This window comes from Macaca nemestrina, chromosome 9, assembly GCF_043159975.1.
Source record: "Macaca nemestrina isolate mMacNem1 chromosome 9, mMacNem.hap1, whole genome shotgun sequence".
NCBI lineage: Eukaryota > Metazoa > Chordata > Mammalia > Primates > Cercopithecidae > Macaca > Macaca nemestrina.
Window position 1 is genome coordinate 18,858,643 of NC_092133.1, and position 27,124 is coordinate 18,885,766.

The 27,124-nt window shown below is 41.5% G+C and overlaps 2 protein-coding genes across 3 annotated transcripts in view; one reads left to right on the forward strand and one right to left on the reverse strand.

The window, feature by feature from the left end:
• Positions 1 to 8,860, reverse strand: part of FHIP2A (FHF complex subunit HOOK interacting protein 2A) — a 47,255-nt gene extending 38,395 nt beyond the window's left edge. Inside the window, exon 1 of the mRNA XM_011716667.2 lies at positions 8,508 to 8,860. Coding sequence (XP_011714969.2) covers positions 8,508 to 8,552 — 45 coding nt within the window. The 5' untranslated portion in view covers positions 8,553 to 8,860. The remainder of the gene's footprint in view (positions 1 to 8,507) is intronic.
• Positions 8,861 to 9,052: 192 nt separating this feature from the next.
• Positions 9,053 to 27,124, forward strand: part of LOC105467111 (actin binding LIM protein 1) — a 389,869-nt gene continuing 371,797 nt past the window's right edge. Inside the window, exon 1 of one of the 2 annotated variants that reach the window (XM_024788343.2) lies at positions 9,053 to 9,360. The gene's annotated coding sequence lies outside the window, so the exon portion shown is untranslated. Of the gene's footprint in view, positions 9,361 to 26,085; positions 26,160 to 27,124 lie in introns of those variants that run through there. The other variant, XM_071069075.1, reaches the window with a different exon arrangement.

The window sequence follows — 27,124 nt, forward strand, 5'->3', positions numbered from 1 at the left end:
ACCAACATTATTATTAAACTACAGTATTGGGCTTTTTTTTTACCCTCCCCTGACACTTGTTTAAAAGTAGGTTTCAGGCTGGGGGCAGTGGCTCACACCTGTAATCCCAAAACTCTGGGAGGCCGAGGTAGGTGAATCACTTGAGGTCAGGAGTTCAAGACCAGCCTGGCAACATGGTGAAACCCTGTCTCTACTAAAAATACAACAATTAGCCAGGCGTGGTGCCATGCATCTGTAGTCCCAGCTACTGGGAAGGCTGAGACAGGAGAATCCCCTGAACCTGAGAGGTGGAGTGGAGGTTGCAATGAGCCAAGATTGCGCCACTGCATTCCAGCCTGGGTGACAGAACAAGACTCCACCTCAAAAAAAAAAGGAGGTTTCAAAGGTATGTTAAATGAAAAATTAAATGAAAATGCCCAATATTCTAATACTGACATATCAGTAAAACGAAATTACTAATAGCCAGGAATCTTTGTACCTAGGACTTTGAAATGCACAACAGTAAAAAGCTGCTACGTAATTAGTTACACGTCATCACTACTAAAACATGTACCAAAGTCAACTTCATAATCAGATTAAAACTGTACCCTACATTCAGTGACATACAGATGTAAATCTTTTCTTTTTTAAGCTTGGAATAGGCAGTGCATATTTTTAGCAAAATAACTACATGAACAAGATACTAACAATTTAAATTCCACAAAGTCAAAAATGCTCAACATTTTAGCTCTAAAACTTACTTCAGAAGTTTTATGACCAAAATTATACCCCCTCAGTCATCTTATAGCAAACCTACAAGTATTTCAAATGTGCGTTAAATGGATAGAAAAAGATTTGCACACACTTTCTACATTTCTTTTCCTTAAAGAGTGAAAGAGAGTGAAAGCTCCCCTAGTCCTAATGTTGTCAGAGGCCTTTGAACCAGAGCGACTCCATCTTGAACAGGAGCTGGGTAAAATGAGGCTAAAACCTGCTGGGCTGCATTCCCAGGAGGTCAGGCATTCTTAGTCACAGGATGAGATTGGAGGTCACAGGTCCAATATCACAAGATACAGGTCATAAAGACCCTGCTGATAAACAGCATTCGGTAAAGAAGCCGGCCAAAACTCACCAAAACCAAGATGGTCACAAAAGTGACCTCCAGTTATCCTTACTGCTCATTATACACTAATTGTAATGCATTAGCATGCTAAGAGCCACTCCCAATAGTGCCATGACAGCCTTCAAATGCCATGGCAATGTCTGAAAGATACCCTATATAGTCTAAAAAGGGCAGGAAGGCTCAAGGCTGAGAATGGCCCACCCTTTTCCCCAGAAAATTCATGAATCATCCATCCCTTGTTTAGCATAGGATCAATAAATAACTAGAAAAATAGCCAACTAGTAGCTCTTGGGGCTGCTCTGCCTACGGAGTTTTGTTTCTTTTGCTTCTTTACTTCTCCAGAGTCCATTTTCATAGCCTTCATCTAAACAGATGACCTAAAAGAGGTCATGTTATTCTTGCACTTCTACTGGTACTATTTGATTTCTTGGTGTCCTCAGCATCCACCTCAGAGCTGGCAACCTTGTCGAAACAATTTCCGAACTATTGTCCAAATTATAAATATTGGTCATAAACATCTTAAGTGTTTCCAATCAAGAAGATGAAATGTATTTATGGAATAAAATAGACCTGAAAATATTTCAACAATCATCAATATCTTCCACTGTAAATAGTACTGTGTTAACAGAATAAAATATTCACCTTATTTTCAAAAAATAAAAAATAAAAAAGACTGCAAGAATAGAGTTAAAATCTTTGGGAGTACTTTAACTTCAAGGAGAACATGGGGAGAAAAAAAACTTATGGGAGATGGAGGGAAAAAATGAGGAAGAAAATTAAGAATCAAAGTATCAACTTGGGAAAACAGTATCATCTTCCTGAAATTTTTAGATAAAAAAAAGTTTTAATCAGCCACTTTAGAATGTTCTCAAAATACATAAAACCTCTTCCTAATTTGTTTTGGACCTGACTTCTATAGACTACCTTTATATAGTTAAGTGCATTCACAAGTGGGACAAACCCAAACGAAATTTGTTGTTTCGGGAACTGTACCTAGTTTCTTAAGTGTCAATGTTACGATTTGTTAAATTTTTCCAAGGCAACCTCCTGGCTATATGAGGAGTTACAATATCCTTTTTCCAGATTATTTCAGGAGTGGGAATTAACTGTATTTCAAGAGAATTGAAACTGTATTCTCTGGTCACTAGGCAGAGATGTCTTACTGTGTTTGTGTCAGGACCTTTGTTGTAGGTTACAGTCAAATTCAAAGCAGGATGGCGTTACTTTGTGAATACCTCCCTCCAGGAGTTAGATTTAAATAAGAAACCTATTTAACTAGAGAGCTAAACAGTTCTAAATTGCTAATAACTTAGATTAGTAACAATCTTGTTCAAACATGAATAAATTTCCTTATTTATGTAAAACTTTCTAGTAAACTTGCCACTTTCATTACTAATTCTAACGTGCAAATCACCTGTTTTATTATTGCATAAAAACATTGATGCTGTGAGTTAAAAAAAAAATGTGTGAATCAGTACCAAGAGATTCCAATTTTTTTACAATACAGAAAATTAAATTTTTAAAAATTCATGCATTGACCATCGCAACCCCAAATTGACATGAAACCCTTAACCAGACTTTGCTTTCTCTGCAAAGCCCGGCCAGGCTCTTCCTGCTTAGGATGGAATCCCTATATATGCCTTGATACTCTTTACCAGATGGCTTGCTCTCTTTCATCCCGTATCCCACTTTTGTCATTGTTTAATTATCCATCTCTTCCACTAGATTGTCAGCTCTATGAGAGCTGGGACTGTATTATCTTTTTCATCACTCAATCTCTGGTTTCCAACTCAGGCATGACACAGAGTAAAGAATTTGATAATATATATTAAGTGAATACATAAATAACACAGAAGTCACTGCCTTTTAATGAGTAGTTATGTGCCAGGTGTAATACTGCAAATTTTGCACATACCGTATGGTCTTAAACTCTCACGATAAACCTATTTTGCTCAAACTCTGAAGACTCAAAATCAGTTAACTGACCAGTTAACCAAGGAAATACTGCCTTTAACTGGGAGCCTGGACTGTGTCCAAATACACCCATCACACAAAACTATCTAGATGGATAATTCAAATGAAAACTAGTGTTCTAATAGTCACCTCTGCTTTTACTGTGTCTCATGTATCATCAACATTCCACTCCCAGATTTTATTTTATTTTTGAGACGGAGTTTCGCTCTTATTGCCCTGGCTGGAGTGCAATGGCATGATCTCGGCTCACTGCAACCTCTGCCTCCTGGATTCAAGCGATTCTCCTGTCTCTGCCTCCTGAGTAGCTGGGATTACAGGTGCATGCTACCACGTCTGGCTAATTTTTGTATTTTTAGTAAAGTTGGGGTTTCATCATATTGGTCAGGCTGGTCTCGAACTCCTGACCTCAGGTGATCTGCCTCCCAAAGTGCTGGCATTACAGGCATGAGCCACCATGCCTGACCCCTCTCCCAGATTTTTTAAATGCTTCTTTCTGCCCCCAACTTTCCTAATGACCTTCCCCATCTTCTCTCCCACTCCAAAGTCTTGCTCACTTCCTCCCAGAGAGTCTTTTATAACAACTCCGATCCTAAATGCTTGCTCCCTTCTCCTACAGAGTTCACTGGCTAAACCAATCATCCAAATGACAATAATGGTTTGACTTTTACTGAGCACTTCCTATGTGTCAGGCACTGCACTAAGCACTTCATGAACATTATCTCATTTTAATCTTCACAACAATTCTATGATAGGTTTAATTATTTCCCTTTATAATGAAGCAATGGAAATGTATACATATCAACTAACTTGTCCAAGTACAGAAGGAAGGGATAGAGGCAGGAATGGAACCTGATTCTTTCTGGCTCTATGAGTTAGAACATATTCTTAGGGCATTCCTTATTCTATAATCTAACTTGTATATTTGTTTTGTTTTCCAAATGAGACTGTAAGCATTGTGACCAAGGACACAAGTACACCAAGTACACCTTGTTTCCCTCACTTTGAGCCATGCTTTCCTGGTGACTCAGAAGACATGTGCTGAATGAGTGAAGGACTGAAGCTAGAGATCACTTGTTGGAAAAGAATATGCCAAGAAAACATGAGATATATTTGATTTGTGGTTTGAATTTCCAGGGCACAGGAGATTTTTAAGGAATTGCTAGTCTCAACAATCATCATGAACTCTTAACTATAATTTGGAAAGAAAACATTGCACTTACATTCTGAAAGACGACTTCCATTAAAGGAATTAGCTAAAATGATAAAACTCTTCCCTGACACTGTCCTTTATCCTCTCTGGAATAAATCTGCCCACAAGGGTGGAACTGGTTGGAATTTAAGAGGAACATGCCCTTGGCACATTCCCTAGTGAGGACTAGGCTCTCAACAAATGCCAAATTGTATTAAATGGAAAGTGTTTTATCTATCTTTTGAAGAAGCTGTGTTAAAACAATCCAATCTAACCCTGGAACTAACTACAAGAAAGGCCTGAATTCAGACTTGTGACATGTGGCAACTGGCTAACAGGACAGATTAATTTCATAAGACTCTTACTGGCCAATCATTTCTATACTGAGAGAAGACTGTCACTTCTAAAAAGGGAGGCAGGAGTTACATTACAGTTCTTGTTTTTGATCAAGAAGGTGTGAACTTCTCTTCCATACTCAAAATGCAGTCTATCAGCTTAATAATACATTTTCAAATATTAATTTTGGAAAATATCTTGGTCATAGTTTTCACCTTGTAAGTAGTTACCAGGGAGTGAGGAGAAACCATTAATTAAACAATAAGAAAAACACTATGTTTAAGCCTCACTTAAATGAATATGATAAATGATAATGATAAATGAATATGAAAATGATAAATGAATCCAGTCAATGCTAAAAAAAAACTATTTGGGCCAGGTATGATAGCTCCATCCTTATAATCCTGGCACTTTAGGAGATGGAGGTGGGAGGCTCACTCAAGCCCAAAAATGTGAGACCAACCTGGGCACAGTGTCTACATTGTGAGACCCAGTGTCTACAAAAAATTTTTTTAAACATTGAGTGTGGTCGTGCTGGCCTGTAGTCCCAGCTACTCAGGAGACTGAGACAGGAGAATTGTGAGAGCCCTGGAGGTCGAGGCTGCAGTGAGCCATGATCATGCCACTGCACTCTAGCCTGGGTGACAGAGACCCTGTCTTGAAAAATAAGTAAATAGTTAATTAAAAATTAAAAACCCATTTGAAGGCTCACCAATTGAATAAGGAAACCTGGAAAGTAATCACACCAAAATGGTTGGAAAAGCGTTACTCCACAGACTGATCCAAAAAAATAATGAAAAAAGGTCACGTCAGCATCCAGGTATTTTCTGTTTCTGTATAATCCTGATAATTATGCTAATTGGAATAATGCATCAGGAAATGCTAATTGGTCATACAAATGAACAGGAACACACAGAAGAGCTAATGAAATGAACTGAGGAATGGTAAGATTGCTTCATAGAGGAAAATATCAAGCAAATTAATAAACAGAACTGAATAACTAGAAACTAATCTTGGGCTACAAAAAAAAATTATCCAAATACCACAAGGATGGCTTTTTCATCATTGCATATGAGTTCATTCCCAAGAGAGAATGTTAAAAGGGGGGAAAAAAAGGTTAGTATAGGACACCAAACATTTTCCATGAGATTTAACCTCCTATCAAGATAAGATGGGTGGTGCCACAAATGAAAACATTAGGTCTAAGGAAATGAAAACATTACATTTCTAAATGTAATGCATTAATTTCAAGACTAGGTGAATACAAGCCACTCTAACTTTTTCTCACTAACCTCAGCAAAGTAGGCTAAGGATATTACAGAGCAGGAGCCAGATAATTTGGCAGATGCTAATATATACAATTATAAAAAGATAATGAGGACAAGAAAACACAGGCCTTTGGATAAAAATGAGCCTTTACTAGGAGAGCAAGAAAGCCGTCTTTCTTTTTCTAAGTACTTATTTCTGTAAACACTAGCTTGATGGGTAAAGGATATAAATACAGTCGGTATCTGTGGGGGACTAGTTCCAGGACCTCTCTTCCCACCCCTAAAATCTGAGGATGCTCAAGTCCCTGTTTTAAAATGGCATAATATTTTCATATAACCTATGCATACCTGTATACTTTAAATCATCTCTAGATTGCTTCTAATACCTAATACAATGCCTACACATCACTTCATTCACATGGATTCAAGGCAGTACTTGAATGTGGCAAATTCAAGTTTTGCTTTTTGGAACTCTGCAGAATTTTTTTCCCCCTCGAATATTTTTTTACCTGAGTTTGGTTGAATCACATGTGCAGAGTCTACGGATAAGACAGCTGATTGTAATGTAGTACATTTTGATTCCCAAGTATCTCATTAAGTATTCCCAAGTATTTCATATATTCAGTGTTAAAATAAAATGATTTGGGCTGGGCGCGGTGGCACACGCCTGTAATCCCAGCACTTTGGGAGGCCAAGGCAGGCGATCACTTGAGGTCAGGAGTTCGACAGCAGCCTGGCTAACATGGTGAAACCCCATCTCTACTGAAAAAAAAAAAAAAAAAAAATTCCTCGGGTGTGGTGTGTGCCTGTAATCCCAGCTACTAGGAGAAATGCTTGAATCCGGGAGGTGGAGGTTGCAGTCACCTGAGATCACACCACTGCACTCCAACCTGGGTGACAGAATGAGATTCGGTCTCAAAAAAATTAATAAATAAAAAATAAATAAATAAAATAAATGATTATTGGTATTTTTAAAGAAAACAAAATATAAATGTTTTAATAAATTGCAGTTACATTCTTTTAACAAAAGTGCTTTAGAGTGTGCATAAGCAAGAAAAAACTAAAAGTTGTCTTGAAGTCTACAACTGTCATTTCCCTCCGTGTAATACTGCTCTACATTCATGAAACCCTGTTTTTCTTGTTTGATACATTTGCCCAAGAGCTTGTCCTAGAGCTAAATTTTTCTTTTCTTTTTTTTTTTTTTTTGAGATGGAGTCTCGCTGTGTCTCCCAGGCTGGAGTGCAGTGGCGCGATCTCAGCTCACTGCAAGCTCCGCCTCCCGGGTTCACGCCATTCTCCCGCCTCAGCCTCCCAAGTAGCTGAGACTACAGGCGCCCGCCACCACGCCCGGCTGGTTTTTTTTTTTTGTATTTTTAGTAGAGACGGGGTTTCACCATGTTAGCCAGGATAGTCTCGATCTCCTGACCTCGTGATCCACCCGCCTCGGCCTCCCAAAGTGCTGGGATTACAGGCTTGAGCCACCGCGCCCGGCCAAGCTAAATTTTTCAACACTTCCCATGTATCACTTAAATAACAATTGTACTAGAGTTTGTTTTTATTACTGAAGGCAAAAACTCCATTTTATTTTTGCCTGCCCATAAAAAATTGTTGTATCTGATATTTTTAAAAATGTACATTTTAAAGTGCCCTATCGCATAATATGATCACAGGAAGAGAAAGTCATGTTAAAAATTAGCAAAGTAATTGTTTCTGCACAGAATGCATTTCTCAATTTGGGCAGTTCTCCCAGAATAAAGTAAACAAGTAAAGCAACTAGCACTCTCACTAGAACAGTGACAAGACATTTTCTTTTTAGTTTCTTTTCACGTATTAGTCTATTAGGATACTTGAATACTGTCTCTCTATGCTGGTGTCTAAAACCCTCAAAGGAGAGTACAATTGCAGGATAAACGAAGAGTGTCCAGGAAGAGAACTAGAGAAGAAAGGAAACAGATGGTCTCTGTGCTCGGTGAGCTTGGAAGCTGTCTAAAGCAAACTCGATTGGACCCTCCAAACCCCTATTTCAGATCAATCCATAAGACTCAGCTGAGTTCGGCCTCCTGGCCCAAGAAAGCAAAAGTCAGCAACCTGGCTGGTCGGCGGCTCCCTCGCCAGGGTCGCCCCACAGCGAGACCATGCCTTTCTCACCCCTACCCCCCAAAACCAAAACAAAACAGAACCCAAGCCCAAGCGGTGCTTGCTCGTTTCTTTTGTCTTGCTCAACGCTGACCACTTTTTTCCGGAGAAGGTTAACGTTAAGGGAGCCCGGGGGAGCTCCCTGCGACCCCGCCAGGTGCTCCCCGAACCCCCGTCCCCATCAGAGGAATGAGGCGACCACCGAGCGGGGTCGGGCGGCCAGGTCCTCCCCGGCACCCCCGCCCCGGCTCCTGGAGGAGAGCAGGGACCGCCGACCTGGGGCAGCCAGGGACGGAGGGGACCCGCGCAGAGCCAGGCCCGAGGCCCCGGGCGCCCCCACGACCCGGCGGCCACCCAGGGCGCCTGCCTGGGGCCTCACCCCACCCGGGGCCAGGGCCGCCAAGGGCCGGACCGAGGCCGCCCAGCTTGTCCCCGAGGCCGCCGGGAAGCGTAGGCCGCCGCCATCCCCGGCCTGCCGTGCGCCCGCAGCCCGCGGCCTTACCGCCTCCACGGCGTGCTGCAGGATGGAGGTAAACTTGGAGAACATCCTGTCCCGGGACTGCAGCAGCCTCTCCCGGGACGACCTGGAGAGCTCCTCAATCCGCCGCCGCCGCCCCTGCTGCGGCTGCCGGGGCCGCTCCAGAGTGAAGGCCGGTGCGGGGCGGGGAGGACCAGCTGAGGACCGAGGCAGGGCCTGGCCCGGCCGCTTCAGGTGTGCGCTGGCGGCGCGGCGGCTCTGGAGGGCGCCGGGACGCGGAGGCGGCGAGGAGGGCGTACGGCTCGGACTCGGGGCCCCGGGAAGCTCCGGCGGTGGCTCCGGTTGGGACACGGTGGCAGCTCGGCTCAGGTTCCTTCCGCCCGCTCTGCCCGCCGCGGCCTGCAGGGGGCGCCGCCGCGGCCCGGGGAGACCCGGCCAGGCCTGCCCTGCGGCGGGGCCGCTAGACGCCGCGGGGGCGGGGCGCGGGGGGCGCGGTGAGGCCTCGGCCTCCCCCGGGGCAGGAGGCGGCCTGGGGGCAGCCACCGCCCTCTCCCGGCTTTCTCAGCGCGCATGGGACACCGGCTTTCTGACATTTTTACAGCTCAGCGGTTCTCAAGAGTTTTGTTTCTCCAGTGGAAGTAACAGGCTGACTTTGTAGGGACGCGCAGCCGTCCGTATATGCGTATAGTATTCAGAGGTTCTTTCTGTAAGGACCGATTTGGAAGACTCGTAAGGAAACAGTGTTCTTTAAGCAAACATTGGCAATGGATTTAAATGCTCAGAATTTGAACAAATCAACGACTGCAGGTGAAATTAACTTGCTAACTGTAAAATATATTATTCGACATGGAAACAGGAAATCCCACATGAGCACATGGTAAGACGGCTGGCTCTAAATAGCCCATTAAAATATTTATATATAATATATAGTAGAATTTATCTGTGACATGGTTGATAGGTGTAGTGATTCAGAACAGCATTTTCTATTCAGTTATCATATGATACCGGAAAACAGTAGCGAGGGAAAGAATCTGAAAGGAGTCTAATAAATGTCTAAGGTGGATAAATAGAACTACAAGGTAAGCACTTGGGTGGAGGTTGCTTAAAATTCTCCCCAACAGTGTATTAGTGAAGACTTGAAGAAGCAATTCAGGCTAGTAAAGTTTAGGTTGAGTTAATACAAACTATGAAAATATTTGTATCCTGAAGAAATTTGTTTTATGCTGGTATTGGCATTTTACCAAAAGGATCATTAAGTTGTTAAGATGAGGTGGGGAGTGAGTTTTGCATGACCAGTGATGAAAATATGTATCTGGCCCAGGCGCGGTGGCTCACGCCTGTAATCCCAGCAATTTGGGAGGCACAGGTGGGAGGATCACTTGAGCCCAGGAGTTCAAGACCAGCCTGGCTAACAACATGGTGAAACTCTGTCTCTATTAAAAATACAAAAAAAAAAAAAAAAAAAAAAAGCCGGGTGTGGTGGTGTAATGGGATTACATGCTTGTAATCCCAGCTACTTGGGAGTCTGAGGCAGGAGAATCTTTGAACCCTGGGGGCAGAAGTTGCAGTGATCTGAGATTGCGCCATTGCACTCCAGCCTGGACGAGAGTGAAACTCCGTCTCAAAACACACACACACACACACACACACATATATGTATACATGCATACACACATACGTTTATACACACACAAATATATGCACACATATATATGTGTGTATATATACACATATACACACATAGGTGTATATACATATATACACATACACACATATATATATCTGTAATTGATTCATGGAACAGAGAAAAGGTAGAAAAGGTGGCTGCCATATAGAGTGGTGGTAACTGGCCAGGCTCTGGGGCTGGGTAGCCTAAGTCCCAGCACTGCCACCCACGGTGGAAAGTTATTTAACTTCTTTGTGTTTTTATTTGCTTATATGTCAAAAAGGGAGAACAGTACCTACCTCCTGAGGTTGTTGTGTGAATTAATTAATATATGTAAAACACTTTAACAGTGCCCAGCCCTAGTAGGAGATGCACAGGCACTTATAATTGTTCTGAGTTGTAGTAGTGGTATTTAGCAAAATAATAGAGCCAGAAATCAAGAATTAAGGAGGAGATCTTAACTGGGCTTCTTTTCTCCCCTGTTTTTGTGGTTTATATCCCTGCGGTGCTCCACGGCAGATAAATACAACCTTAATTTTCTGTGCACTACCCCCAGAATGCTGGAGGCATCCTCTGCTGTTTTGTGCCCCTTACCAAATTCTGGCTAATTGTGTCTGCTTCAACTGAGAGCACGTAATGTTGCTTATTATTATTATATTCATACACAGTTTAAGATGGTTAGTCATATTATTAACCATAATTAGTTTCATGATCTAATTATCATGCATTTATATGGCATTTTGTAGTTCCAAAATGCCTTACAACCACTAATTGTATGAGGAGGTCTTACTTAGAGTTGTGTGTATTCAATGATGTCTATCTTTGTATACTTATAAACACAATAAAATATATGTTTTGCTCTAGATTAATATCAATATTTAGGATGCTGATTCATCTACCTGCTATCTAGGTTTCAAGACATACAAGTTGGACTAGAATTATAACTGAGCAGATATTCCTATTTCTGATTGTCATCCTAGAATGCCTGCTGTGACACTGACGTCAATTAGCCTAAAACATGGGCACAGTTAGACATGCCCCCAAAACCTGTGATTTGAGAAAACACAAGAAAACGTTCCCCTAGCCTCCCAAACACTTAGGTATGGGTACCTGAAATTTCTCGGAACTTAATGCCTTTATCCCTTTGGCTTAAGCCAAATAAGAAACTCAGTCCTTGTTAAAATGAAAATACTCTTGGGAGATATAACACATTAAACTCTGTCATTCATTAGACCTCAAAGGGAATGAATTGGTTAAATCCTTTTCTAAAATGAAGTTTAATTAGTGAAGACACAGAAAAATCTAGAAAATTGGAACCCAGTTGGGATGGAGTTGAGAAAAGAGATAAAAATAAATCTATCTTTTTAAAAAAACTTTTTAATAATAGTCATTCTGACTGGTATGAGATGGTATTTCATTGTGGTTTTTATTTGCATTTCTCTAATCAGTGATATTGAGCTTTTTTTCATATGCTTGTTGGCCACATATATGTTTTCTTCTAAAAAATGTCTGTTCATGTCCTTTGTGCACTTTTTAATGGGGTTGTTTGTGTTTTTTTTCTTATAAATTTGTTTAAATTCCTTATGGATACTGGGATATTAGGCCTTTGTTAAATGCATAGTTTGCAAATATTTTCTCTTATTCTGTAGGTTGTCTGTACACTGTACAACAAACCCCCATGACATGAGTTTCACCTATATAGCAAACCTGCACATGTATCCCTGAACCTAAAATAAAAGTTTTAAAAAGGAAGAGAAATAGACTTAGATGATACCTGCTTCCAAAGTTTGGCAGAGTTCTGGAATTTGTGAGTTGAACACATGAATTGTTAGCAACATTCCCTCCTCAAATCACACTAAAATGACAGTAAAGGGATTTTCCAAAGCATATGCCCAAAAGGATAAATTAGGAGAGGAGAGAACAGCAACAGCGTTTTCAGAATTAGAAAGTAGCCATAAAATGGGTTAACTCTGACGTGGCTGACCTAAGAAAGCTGAATCCTAAGCCAACAATGAAGAAAGCCAGGAATCAAAAGTCATCCCTTGTTATCCTCCACGGAGGCTTTGTTCCAGGACCTCCGAAGGGCACCAAAGCTTGAGGATGCTCAAGTCCCTATTGTAAAATGGTGTGGTATTTGCATGTAACCTAGGCATCAATCTCCAATATACTTTAAATCATCTTTAGGTTTCTATAATACCTAATACAACATAAATGCTATGTAAATAATTGTTATACTTTATTGTTTAGGGAATAATGACAAGAAAAACCTGTACATGTTCAGTACAGATACAATTTTTTCCCCAAATATTTTCAAAAGTGTTGAAAGAGGTTGCCTCTGTGGAACAGGAAATTGGGAGTTTGGGAGGAAGGACAGAAGCTTTCATAACACACCTTGTAATACCTCTTAACTAAACCCTGTGCTGGGGTAACACAAAGTTTGTTTGTCAAGGGGAGAAACTAGGAGCAGGAAACCATTTCTGATGCTTTTGTCTAAGTTTAGACGAGGTATTATAAGGGTTCATCCATGTAGGAATAGGAAGGAGATGGTAGACTTGATAGATGAGATGTGATCAACCAAATTTTCCAAGTGATAAAAGGAGTGATTTGGTAAAGTGAAAGATGTTGCTGGAGTTTCTAGCTTGGAAAGAGTTAGTTGAAGAAGCCATTAATTGAAATAGGGACCATGGAGATGTAGAAAGGTGATGAGATGGATTTTTTTTTAATATGTTAGAATTTGATTATCTATACAATTACATCTGTGTGAAGACAGAGTATGGGGTGATGAGTTTGAGTTAGGAAGTAAAGAGAGAGATCTGGGCTGATAATAAAGACTGGAGGATCATTTCTTTCTTTATTTATTTCTTTTTTTCTTTTTCTTTTTTTTTTTGAGATGGAGCCTCGCTCTGTTACCCAGGCTGGAGTGCAGTGGCGCGATCTCGGCTCACCGCAAGCTCCACCTCCCAGGTTCACTCCATTCTCCTGCCTTAACTGCCTCCCCCCCACTCCCCCACGAGTAGCTGGGACTACAGGCGCCCGCCACCACGCCTGGCTAATTATTTTGTATTTTTAGTAGAGGCAGGGTTTCACTGTATTAGCCTGGATAGTCTTGATCTGCTGACCTCGTGATCCACCCGCCTCTCTCGGCCCCCCAAAGTGCTGGGATTACAGGCGTGAGCCACCGCGCCCGGCTGGAGGATCATTTCTTAAACATGGTGATGGAGATATGAGAAAAAAATGAGGTAGTTTAGTGAGATGGTATAAAGGAAAAAGAATGGATGCAAACTTGAGGACTTCCTGCATTTAAAGAGTAGGAAATGGAAGAAGAGCTCATTTAGAAACAGCAGTCAGCGATAAGAAAACATACAGTAAAGAAGTTCAGGGAGAAGCGAGTTTCAAAAATTGAGAGGCTGGTTCAAGGTATGAAGATAAATTAGCTCAGTTCTGCGGTTGCCACAGAAATAAAAGGGAAGCTGATGGATCTCAGAACCTTTCATAAAAACCGTGAAGACCCTGGTGTTCAGTGTCGTATTTTCTTGGTGCATTCTAATTGCAGCTGCAGTGGGCAGTTCTGTGCATGTTCAGACCCACCTCATGGTGACAGTGTCTCACTTTAATCCCATGCGCCCTTTGTAGAATTTTTGTCACTGGAAATTCTCTGTGTAGACAAGCCTGCTCTTTCCAAAAGCACAATGGAGTTAGCACTGTAGGGGCAATACTTTTTTTTTTTTTTTTTGAGATAGAGTCTCACTGTCACCCAGGCTGGAGTGCAGTGGTATAATCTTGGCTCACTGCAACCTCTGCCTCCCGGGTTCAAGTGATTCTCCTGCCTCAGCCTCCTGAGTAGATGGGATTATAGGCGTGCACCACCACGCCTGACTAATTTTTGTATTTTTAGTAGAGACAGGGTTTCACCATATTGGCCAGATTGGTCTCGAACTCCTGACCTTGTGATCCACCCAACTCGTCCTCCCAAAGTGCTGGGATTACAGGCGTGAGCCACCGCGCCCAGCCTGTAGGGGCAATTCTTAGCCAATAGGGGATGGAATCTGATGGATAAACACTGCGGTGCCCTGTCTTCCTGGTAGACAATTGTGGGAATCAAATCTAGGAAGTGTTCTGAACACTCTTCAGGAAGTCCTGTGGGATCAAGTACACACTGACCACAGTGGTGACCACAGTGGTGACGCTTTTCCTCCTTTCCTCTCATTCTCCTTACTTCCTCACTCTGTGATCTGCAGTGAACTTCCTACGGTTAAGTCTTTGTCTTAGGCTCCACTTTTGAGAAAACCCACTATGTTTGGGAGTTGGAGTGGGAGAAACTTAGAGGGAAAGTCTAAGTGCCACAAATTGGATATAGGCTAAGGAAGATACACTTGCACTGCCCCCTGCCCCCACCACAGGCTAGGAAATTACAATAAAGGAAGTATCTCCTGGAAATGAGCAGTGCTGCATATCAGAAAAATCTCAAATAACAGTGGCTTAAGGAAGTTTCTTCTTCAAGTAAAAGAAGTTTGCCTTGTAAGTAGTCATGACTATAGCATGACGAATCCATGAGGTCATCACGGAGCCACAGTCTTAGCTTTCTGCACCACCATCCAGTACTGTCACACTCAGGATCCCTTCGTGGTCCCATATAGGTGCTGGAGCTGTAGTTACCAATTTTAGGGCAGTAGCAGGAGGAAGGAGAGAAAAGAGGAATTACCTTCTTCCTTTGAACAAATCCATTCTGAAAGTTCTACACTTCTGCTTACATTTCATTGGTCAGAACTTATGTAACCATACATCATGGTTAAAAAAGAAATCTGGGAAATGAAATGTTTAATTCTATGTAACCAGCAGAAAAATTAAAAATACATAGTATAACTTTCAAATTTAGTACAAAAATTTTTGCTCCATCCAATGCACTATAATAAAGAAGATAAAAGATACTGAAAAAAGAAGCCTGATGCTAGGCATGGTGGCTCACACCTGTAATCCCAGCACTTTGGGAGGATGAGGTGGGCGGACTACTTGAGGCCAGGAGTTCAAGACCAGCCTGAGCAACGTAGTGAGACCCCACTCTATTTTTAAAAAAAGAAGCCTGAAAAATAAAAAACACAAAATAGGTCTTTCTATTATAATAAATGTAAATGAGTTTAGCTCATCAATTAAAAGGCAGAGATACATACACTGGATTTTTAAAATGACACTGTATTTTCCAGAAGAGACACATTTAAAAGGGAAGAGAAAGATTGAAATCAATAAATCAAAAAAGATATACCAGAGAAATATAATCAAAGAAAAACTAGAATAACAATTACATCAGACAAAATAGAGTCGAAGTTGCAAAACATCACAAGGGATAAAGACAGATAAAGCATACTAGTAACATAATAATAGATCAAGAAGACATATGTTTATGGTCATAAACGTGTTTATTAATATAAATGCAAAATTTATAAAGCAATAACTGACAGAATTACAGAGAGAAATAGATGAATAAACTATTATATTTGGAGATTTTAATTCACCCCTCATATAATCAGACAGATCAAACTCAGAAAATAAGCAAAAATGTAGGCTATTTGAATAACATGAGTAATAAACTCAAAGTAGATGTTATGGAGAAATGTATACACATCAAAGAAATCACATTTTCAAGCATACATGGAATATTTACAAAGTTTGATTATGTATCAAGCCACAAAGGAAACCCAAGGAAATTCTAAAAACACATTCATTTTTTTAATGAAACTAATTGAGCGAAACATACACCCACACACAAAAATGGAGGTTATATCCTAGTGAGAAAAATCAATAACAAAACACAAAATTGCATGTAGTGATAAATGCTGTGAAGAGAATAGAATACGGGGATAGAAGATGATTTGGGGAAGTGTTATTTTAAATTAGGTGGCCAGGTAAGTCTTCTCTGAAGAGGTGCTGTCTGAATGAAGCTAGGACATTAGCTGTGTGAATAGGAAAGAGATGAGCGTTTCTGGCAGAGAGAAGAGTGAGTGCAAATGTCTTACGATGGGAAAGAGTTTGATACGTCTCAGGAAGGCCAGTGTGGCTGGAGTAGATAAGTGACAGGAGAAAAATGTAGTTGAATATACAGGTAGAGAGAAAACCATGTCAGATCATGTAGAGCAGTTTATTCTCAATGCTATCCAAAAGTCACCTTTTCTTAATGTAAAAATATTAATGGAAGTATAACAAAATATACAGATTCATATATGTACAGCTGAATGAATTTTCACAAAGTGAACCACCTGGGCACTCAGCACCTAGATTAAGAAAGGGAGGATAGGCCGGGCGCGGTGGCTCAAGCCTGTAATCCCAGCACTTTGGGAGGCCGAGACGGGCGGATCACGAGGTCAGGAGATCGAGACCATCCTGGCTAACACAGTGAAACCCCGTCTCTACTAAAAATACAAAAACTTAGCCGGGCGAGGTGGCGGGCGCCTATAGTCCCAGCTACTCGGGAGGCTGAGGCAGGAGAATGGCGTAAACCCGGGAGGCGGAGCTTGCAGTGAGCTGAGATCCGGCCACCGCATTCCAGCCTGGGCGGCAGAGCAAGACTCCGTCTCAAAAAAAAAAAAAAAAAAAAAAAAAAAAAAAAAAAAAAAAGAAAGGGAGGATACCACAACCTTAGAAGCCTCTTTGTGCCCTTTCCTGGTCAATTACCCTTGCCATGGGTTACCACTCTTCTGACTTCTTTATTTTTTATTTTTATTGTTGTATTTTTAGTAGATATGGGGTTTCACCATGTTGGCCAGCCTGATTTTGAACATCTGACCTCAAGTGATCTGCCCACCTCGGCCTCCCAAAGTGTTGGGATTATAGATGTGAGCCATCGTGCCCAGCCCTATTTTTTATTTTTAAATTTTATTATTTTTTCTCTTTTTGTGCCACATCTCACCTGGATATTCCGACTTCTAACACCATAGATTAATTTGCCTCATCTGTTTTATCTCATTATTATTATTATTATTAGAGACAGAGTCTCATTCTATGCCCAGGCTGAAGTGCAGTGGCACGATCTCGGCTCACTACAACCTCTGCCTCCCAGGTTCAAGCAATTCTCATGCCTCGGCCTCCCTAGTAGCTGGGTTTAAAGGCATGCACCACCACGCCCAGCTAATTTTCATATTTTTAGTAGAGACGGGGTTTTGCCATGTTGGCCAGGCTGGTCTCGAACTCCTGGCCTCAAGTAGTCCGCCTCGGCCTCCCAAAGTGCAGGGATTATAGGTGTGAGCCACCATGCCCAGCCTTGTTTTGAACTTTATGTAAATGGGATCATATAGTATGTATTTTGTCATTGTTGGAGGCAATGTTCTCAGTCAAGTTTGTTAACATTGTGGTTCTGATCTTCTGTATCCTTAATGATTATTTGTCTGCATGTTCTGTCAGCTTTCGAGATGTGTGATTGGCTCCCACTCTGGTGGAGCCACTATTGTGACTTTTTCTACTTTTAGTTATGCCAAGTTTTGCTTTATATGTTAATATTTTGAAGCTATGTTATGTGTATGTTCAGATTTTGACTTTTGGTCCCTTCTGGTGGATTGACCTCTTTATGCTTATGTATGTCCCTTTTATGACAATGCAATTCAGGCTTTTCTCCTAATGGTTTGGGTCCAAGGAACCACAACCTGCTGAGGTGCTTCCTGAGGGCAAAGGGATGTGGAATAAGTGGTAGAAGGTGGTATATATGGGCCGGGTGCAGTGGCTCATGCCTGTAATCCCAGCACTTTGGGAGGCTGAGGTAGGCAGGTCACCTGAGATCGGGAGTTCAAGACCAGCCTGACCAACATGGAGAAACCCTGTCTCTACTAAAAATACAAAATTAGCCAGGCATGGTGGTGCATGCCTGTAATCCTAGCTACTCGGGAGGCTGAGGCAGGAGAATCACTTGAACCTGGAAGACAGAGGTTGTGGTGAGCCGAGATTGTGCCATTGCACTCCAATCTGGGCGACAAGAGCGAAACTCCATCTCAAAAAAAAAAAAAAAAGAATAATAAAAAAAAAAAGAAGGTAGTATATACTAGCTCTGACCATATGACCGCATGACCAGTTGTAGAAATGAGCTAGTGCAGTTGTATTTCTTCCTTATTTTGATATGGATATATTTGTATGTATACTTTATAAAATTTTTTATTTTTTGTCGAGATGGTATCTCACTATGCTGCCCTGGCTGGTTTTGAACTCTTGGGCTCAAGTGATCCTCACACCTCCGCCTCCTAAAGTGCTGATATTACAGACACGAGCCACCATGCTTGGCCTGTTGGTATGTAGAAACTTGAGACAATCTAGAATGCCCCATTTCATTACCCTGAAATGCATCAAAGCTACACCATAGTTTTTACATGTGGTAGAGTAGTTGTCATTGTATTTTTTTTCAAAAAACTTGTTTTCTTCCCACTCTTATTTTCCATCTTCTCAGTATTTAAACTACAATATATCAAAGGGAGAGTATGAATTAGCTCAAAGAATGCCCAAAGAGCAAGAGACAGATTTTATAGCCTCTTTTGGAAAAGTAGTTGGTGTGTTGTTAATTGTGCACAAGATAGTTGTACTCCGTTAAGTAGAAGCCTAAATTTTGAATTGTCTTCATATGGAAATTGTGATTTAAAGTGATACATGCCAAGATGACAAAAGATGGACTGTAGAGGTTTTGTAGTGTGTTGATCTGGTTAGGCTGAACTGTGTTTCCCATAATTTCCTTTCCTATGTTTCCAGGTAAGGGTGTGCCACAAGCGACATACTTGTGTGAGATTTGGAGGACAGAGTGGAGGAGCAACTATATCAAGAGTATTGTTTTTTGTGCTTAGAGGCTGGGGAAGGGTCTCCAGGTGCTTTTGTGGCCCATGCATATTGTTATTTTATCTGCTGGCTTATCTCCTTGCTGTGGGGCAGGAACCAAGCTGCAGCTGTTCCATCTTTCCCTGGATCTTCCTTCAGCTTCACTGACTCCTCATCTGACTGTGTATCCTCAACCAGATGTGTGTTTATCTCTATGACAAAGAGCACTGGGTTCTTCTGCAGGATACCCACATCATGAAGGTTGGAGACAGAGAGAGCCTGACATGGGTACCAGTCAATGCTCCTGGGTTCCATCTTGTCCTTGCTGCTTTGCATCCCCTGACAGCCTTCTTCCCAACTGCCTGCCCTGCAGACTTCAAGCTGCAGTATTAGATATGAAGGCAACAGCCTTCTAGACTTTATCAGCTACCATTACTGCATACGGTCAAATCCCAGTAATACATCCACATGTGTGGTCCTAATGGTTCTGAATCTCTAACTGAATATTAGTCCTATCTAATATAGACCTATATAAAATGGTAAAATTGTATTTAGGGAAGTGTGATTTTTCCTTCCATTATTCCTTCCGTTTTTTCCACTCATACCCTGTAAAACCAGTGTCATAGGTTTTAGCAGTTACCTTTAAGTTTTCTAAGATATAACTTGAGAAGACCTAGAATGCTTCATTTTATTACCCTGAAATGCATCAAGGCACGACCATAGTTTTTACCTGTGGTAGAGTAGTTATCATTGTATTTTATTGTATTTTCTTTTCAAATGGATTTGAGTCATTCATTGCATTTTATCCTGAAACTATGTTGATGGTGATAAGAATTTTGGGTTCCAATTTTTGGTGGCTTAATGAGAACAGTTTTGAACTGCCGTTGGCTTAATGAGAACTCTTTTGAACTGACATTGTTTCAGGAAGTGACTTGACAGGCATGGACTGTGAAAGTGAAATCTATACTGTGAACTTTTGAATTGATGCTGTCACTGTTTAAGGAGCCATGGTACAGACAACAGAGGTAGTAGGTCTGCTAGCAGCACTGACTCTTAGCTGTGAAACTGATCTTCTTCAGAAAGATCCCTTTTGAAGTGAGGACTTCAATCTGTAGTTTGGAGCTATTAAGCAGTATGTGTCAGGTAACAATCTAGGTTCTGCATATGGCTTAATCAATAAATAAAGGGGTTTGATTTTTCCATCTTGTAATGGTCAAGAAGTCAAGCAGTTCCCAAGCAGCAGGGTGTTGGGAGGCTGGTAGGGTTGCTTGTCATACTTCCACAGATTTGACTGGGAAGGAAACAAGTCCAAGGGGGAATTAGAAACTTTATTACTTGGGTCACAGCAGGAAGTATGAGCTTTCCTCTGGTTCGCATGTGTCCGCCGAGGTTTGCATGTGTCCCCCCAGAATTCATGTGTTGAAAACTTAATCCCCAATGCAACAGTGTTGGGAGGTGGGGCCTAATAAGAGATGATTAGATCGTGAGGGCTCTGTCCTCATGAATGGATTACTGTCATTATTACAGAAGTGGGTTATTGTCAAAGTGGGATTATTATAAAAGGGAGTTCAGGCCAGGTGTGGTGGCTCATGCCTGTAATTCCAGCACTTTGGGAGGCTGAGGCGGGTGGATCACTGAGGCCAGTAGTTCGAGACCAGCCTGGCCAACATGGTGAAACCCCGTCTCTACTAAAAATGCAAAAATTAGCTTGGCATGGTGGCACGCACCTGTGGTTTCTCAGCTACTCATGAGGCTGAGACAGGAGAATTGGTTGAGCTCAGGAGGCAGAGGTTGCAGTGAGCCGAGATCGTGCTACTGCACTCCAGCCTGGGTGACAGAGCTAGACTCTGTCTCAAAAAAAAAAAAAAAAAAAAAAAAAAAAAAAAAAAAAAACGAGTTGGAATTCAGCCCTTTCTCTCCCACTGTCATGTTCTCTTGCCCTCCCACCTTCTGACGTGGGACGATGCAGCAAGGAGGCCCTCGCCAAATGCTATTATCTTGATACTGAACTTCCCAGCCTCCAGAACTATGAGAAATAAATTTCTTTTTAATAAATTACCCAGTCTGTGGTATTCTGTTGTAACAACACAAAACAGACTTAAACAGGCTTCATGCTTCCATCAGTTCCCTGTGCACTGAAGTCCCATAGGAGTCAGTGTGGATCAACCTCAGGTAGATGCTACATACACAAGTTTGTGTCACAACTGAGAAACGCTAAGCATAGGAATCCTCCAATCTTATAAGGGGGCAGCTAGCAAACCTGCCCATCCTCCTCTCTGGAGAGAGACATTATCTTTAAGTATTCTGGAATGTAAGCAAATCTTTCCTGAGGAGAGGGAAACTTTTCTATCCTGGAATGTCTCTGGGTGTCTCTATCTCTACGATCCTGGTCAGGAAACACATCGGCCCTCTGACCTGGAAGGAGACACTATGCTAGACACACATCCTTGTAAAGCTAGTCCAGGGTAAGTTGAAATGCCATGGAGAATTGCCTGCCAAAAGTAATAACTGGTAAAGAATGACTTGAGGGGAGAACTAGGTCTTCGCAACACTGGGTCACTAGCCTCACATTGTATCCCTCAAGAGGAGGTTTCTTAGGGTGGCTTGAATAAATTTTTGCGTAGTCTATAATTGCAGACACATATTGGAAGGCAAACTCCAACACCTGATTTATTACTCTTTATTTGTACTCTGTGATTCCCATATCCTTTGGAGTCTGGGCCATCACTAAGGCGTGGCTTGGAGTGGTCTTGGGAAGTTGCAATCTTGCTAACCTCCATGATCTGGCAACTGCTCTAGTGATGTTTTAAAATAGTTTTAAAATTTCAAAACAATTTAAAAATTATAATAGAGGTGCAAATACAGTTCAAAACACCTGCACCATTTGAGGGTAAGCTGCTGACATTATGTCTATCACTCCTATGTACTTTAGTGTGTATTTCCTGCAAACAAGAACATTCTTTGATGTAACCGCAATCCAACTATATTAGTTTCCTGGGGCTGTCATAACGAATTACCACAAACCTGATGGCTTAAAATAACAGAAATTTATTTTCTCATAGTCTGGAGGCCAGAAATCTGAAATGAAGGTGTCAGCAGGGCTGTGCCTCCCCTAAACCCCAAGGCTCCAGGGGAGGATCCTTCCTTGCTCCTTCCAGCTTTTGGTAGCTCCAGGCGCTCCTTGGCTTGTGGCCGCATCGCTCTAATTTCTGCCCCCCTCTTCACACGGCATTCTCATCTTGCGTCTTCTCTTCTCTGTGTGTCTCTTCTGAGGACACTTGTCATTGGATTTACAGCTCACCTAGATAATCCAGAATGATCTCATTTCAAGATTCTTAAGTTAACTACATCTGCAAAGATGCTTTTTTCAAATGAGGTCACAGGTTTCAGAGATTAAGATGAAGACATATCTTTTCGGGGGACACCATTCAACCCACTACAATAACCAGCATCTGTGTATTGAAATCAGTATCAGTGTTGAAATTGCTGTTACCTCATCTGCCGACCCCACTTCAGATTTCAGCAGTTGTTTCAATATCCTTTATAGTAAAAGGATCCAGTTCAGAATCCCATGGTGTATTTAGTTGTCATGCCTCTTTAGCGTCCTTCAGTCTGGAACAGTTTCTTGGTCTTTCCTTGCCTTTCATGACTTGACATTTTTGAAGATTATAGGCTGGTTATTTTGTCAAATGGCCTTTAATTTAGGTTCCCAGCGTTCTCTCATAATTAGATTCAGATGTGCATTCCTGGAAGGCCTGCCAGAGAGAGACATTTTCTTCCTGTGCATCCTATCAGGTGGCACCTATTTTCTTCCTTCCTTCCTTCCTTCCTTCCTGCTTTCCTTCCTTCCTTCCTTCCTTCCTTCCTTCCTTCCTTCCTTCCTTCCTTCCTTCCTTCCTATCTTTTTTTTTTTTTTTTTGAGATGGAATTTTGCTCTTGTCACACAGGCTGAAGTGCAATCGCACGATCTCATTTCACTGCAACCTCCGCCTCCCGCATTTGAGCGATTCTTCTGAATCAGCCTCCCGAATAACTGGGATTACAGGTATGTGTGACCACGCCTGGCTAATTTTCTTTTTTTTTTTGTATTTTTAGTAGAGATGAGGTTTCACCATGTTGGTCAGGCTGGTCTCGAACTCTTGACCTCAAGTGAACCACCTGCCTTGGCCTCCCAAAGTGCTGGGATTACAGTCGTGAGCCACCACGCCTGGCCACCTATTTTCAGTTTGATCTATTGGTTAAAGTGGAGACCACCAGACTTCTCCACTGATAAGTTACTCTTTTCCTATGTATGTAAGTATCCTGTTCTTTGTCACACTTTCAATTTAATTCTATCACTGTGGACTTACAGTTTCTTATTTTAATCAAAGAGTTATAAACCATTACTATTATTTTTTCTTCTTTGTCTTTTGTTTTGTTTTGTTTTTTTTAGGTGGAGTCTCTCTATGTCACCCAGGCTAGAGGGCAATGGCTCAATCTCAGCTCACTACAAACTCTGCCTCCTAGGTTCAAGCAATTCTCCTGCCTCAGTCTCCCGAGTAGCTGGAATTACAGGTGCGTGTCACCTCACCTGGCTAATTTTTTTGTATTTTTAGTAGAGATGGGGTTTCACCATATTGTCCAGGCTAGTCTCAAACTCCTGAACTCAAGTGATCTGCCTGCCTCAGCCTGTCAAGGTGCTGGGATTCCAGGCGTGAGCCACTGCACCCTTCCTCTTCTTTGTCTTCATGTTATTATTTGATTCTCAAATTTTAGACAGTGGGAGTCCCTGCAGGCTGGCTGGCTTTTTCTTTTTTTTCTTTTTTCTTTTTTACAGGTCACCATCCTTCTTTGAGCATTTTCTTGCTTTCTGGCAGAAGACATTCCAGTCTTATTTCGTACTCTTCATGAATCAGTATAGATCCATATTTGTGACCATCTCTTGGCCCAGAAAAAGCAAAACAACCAAATGTACTGTTTGATGTTTTGCCCACTGGGAGGATTTTATTTCTCACCTCTTTTTTAAGGACAGTCCTTGGAGTTGAAACATTGTAGGTTGGTGCCATTCTGGTTGGTGCCAGCATGTCATGAAGCAGTATCTGTAAATCAGGCCTTCATTTTTTTCCCCTTAGCTGATGAAGAAGAATCCTCTCATGAGACCATAGGCATGGACTGAAGGAGAGGCAGCAAGACCTCAGGAGTAAGTGTTGTAAGATATTGAGTCACTTGCTCATGCAACTTGTACATTGAACCTACTTGAGCCTAATTTCTTATATGCTGTTTCCACTGAATGAAGGATTGCTGTTATCCATACTCAACATTATGCTTTGGTGGGTTAGATACCAGTGTTCGTGATGGCAGCTCGGATTGCACAATTACTTAATGTCCCATGTTTAGGCCTAGTAGTAATACAGGAGCTTTTTCTCAAAATAGGAATCATGATAGTAGAAGAGGGCGTGACTTTGCTCCAGAGACCTGTGGACCCTCCTACTGGGGTTTACCAGAGACTCCACATAACATCCCTATATGCCACAGACACTGAGCATCACTGGATCTGTTGAGTCATCAAGCCCAATGGGCAAGACAGCCTGCATTACATCCTGGATCTACTTCATAACCTTCTTTTGCTCTACTCTCTACTCAGAACCAACAGCCTTACAGGCAACTGGGAAAATGGGTTGGAGTAGTGTACAATAATAGCACGTAATATCTCCAAAAATTCAAGAAGGCCCCCAAATCATCATGTCTTCTTTTTAGTAATACACAATACAAAGTATAGTAACTTATATTTCATTTTGGAGGAGGTATCCTGACGTGTTCCAAACCACTGAATCCCTAGAAATTCAGCGTAGGCCTTGGAGGCCTACTTATGGAGGTTTTCTTCAACCCTCTGCCTCTAACGTGCCTTAATAAGACATCTAAGGGGCTTGCTACTTTCTGCTTATTAAGTCAAATCAGAATAATGCCATCACTTTGCTTATTAGGTAAAATAAGCATAATGCAGCAGATCATTGTGACATTCTATAGAGTGTCAAGATGATTGAAATTTCTGCAGATGAGATTAAAGCTGACAGCAGGAGGCTGGGTGAGGTGGCTCACACCTGTAAATCCCAGTACTTTGGGAGGCCGAGGTGGGTGGATCACTTGAGCTCAGGAGTTCAAGACCAGCCTGGTCAACATAGTGAAACCCTGTCTCTACTAAAAATACAAAAATTAGCCAGCCATGGTGGCTCACACCTGTAGACCCAGCTACCTGGGAGGCTGAGGCAGGAGAATCGTTTGAACCTGGGAGGCAGAGGTTGTAGTGAGTTGAGATCGTGCAACTGTACTCTAGCCTGTCTCAAAAAAAAAAAAAAAAAAAAAAAAAAAGGGCCGACAGCAGGAAAGTTGGCATCGCCCTAAGATACAATCATAAGATGTCCCTAGAAACCAAATTTCTTCTAGTGGTCCTTGCAAATTGGTAATAGAGAATAAAAAGCACTTGCCAGAGCAATAGCTATATGCCAGGTGCTGCGACTGTGTTGATTTGCTTCAATAAAGAAAACATAGTAGAACAGCATCTGAGGTTGGAGTTACCACTTAAGAGTATGATTATTCACAGTCATTTTCTAAGACCTATTTACCTGCTGTACAGGCCGGACAGGTGAAATAAATGGGAATATAATAGTAATCACCAGATCTGTATTTTTCACATCTTTGATTTTTGCATGAATCTCTGCAGTTACCTCCAGGGATGCGGTTTTGCTTTTGGTTTATGATTTTGATAGGAAGAAAAAGTTTCAAGGGCTTCCACATCAGCCTTCCTACCATAACAGTCTTTACTTCACCAGTCAAAGAACCATTGCAGGGATTCTGCCTGTTGCCAAGCATGTCTATTCTAATTATACAGTCAGAGACGGGGGAAATCACCATAGGATGGGTATGTAGATGAACTTAGGCCAAAATACTATTTATTACATGAACATTATAAGCTACCACTTTGACTGGTGGAACACAGTATTATTATGGATCTTCAAGAAATTGTATCAGTTTAGGGCTAGTGTATAGAAGTTCTCAAAAAACTTGGGTATTCTTTCTCTAGTGTACGGTAACCTTAGAAAAATGTCCACAGGCCCCTTTGGGAATGACTTGGAGGAAGATGTATATTATATTCCTTTTACATTTTTGTACAGTCTTTCCTCAAGAGGACTAAACCTCCCCATCACTCAAGAGACCCTGGATTCAAGAGCTGCCTAACATCTAGAAACTTGGTAAGAGGTCAAGACTTTAATGTAATTTGATTCAGATTTCTAGCCACCAGACATAGAGTTCTTACTGTTGTATTGATCAAGTGATACTTCAGTAGGCTGACCATTTATTCCAAGATGTATCATGATCCATAGTCTGCTAGGTTAAGACATTTTGATTATATTCCAGTACTTTCTGCTGTCATTACAGTAATTTCCTCTACCATGTTTCTGTTAGTTAAGTGCTTCCACGTGGCCTGTATCTCTTCTGAATCCCATCATTTCCACTGTCTCATTGGCAGCCTCTCTTACTGTCATCTCACCATCACGGAGCTTCTCAAGGATGCTTGCTCTCACTTCATTAATGCATTTCTCATGGAATAATGAACAGAGTGCTTTCTTAGCCTTCCGGAAGGATATAATGGGGGATGGATGTGCATATTGCAAATGATAAATGAGCTTCACATTCTGTTCCTCTGATCTATGAGTACACTCCTCCGTGTCTATGCCAAGGACATTCTAACAGGTCAACTTTGTAGAACATTGAGCCCAAAGTTCAATCAGTCAGCCAAGCAAACTGTTAGAGCTGCTTCCAGCGGTGCTAGTTCACACACCTTAAACCCAGAATCTCTTGTAAATGCATTCATATGAGTACATTTGATATGATCTAATTTTATGTCTTTCCTTTTCAAGTACCACTTGTCAAATTCATTTCTAACATATTTCCTAGGTTTTTTCTACATACTTCCCAATCTCTCTACATATTAGAAAAGTCTGGAAATTCTTTCAGCATATGAGCTATGTCTTCCTGGGTTAAACTTAACACTCATCACCTTAGAGGATCCTGATATTTGACTCCAGTTATGAGTCTAGAGTCATTCAGGAGTGGTCAGGGAGGGTCTTGAGGATAGGAATCTCTTTGCAAGGCAACTTCCCTGAGCTGTACAGGATCTTTAAGCAAACCTTGTCTCCTCAGACACACAGGAGGG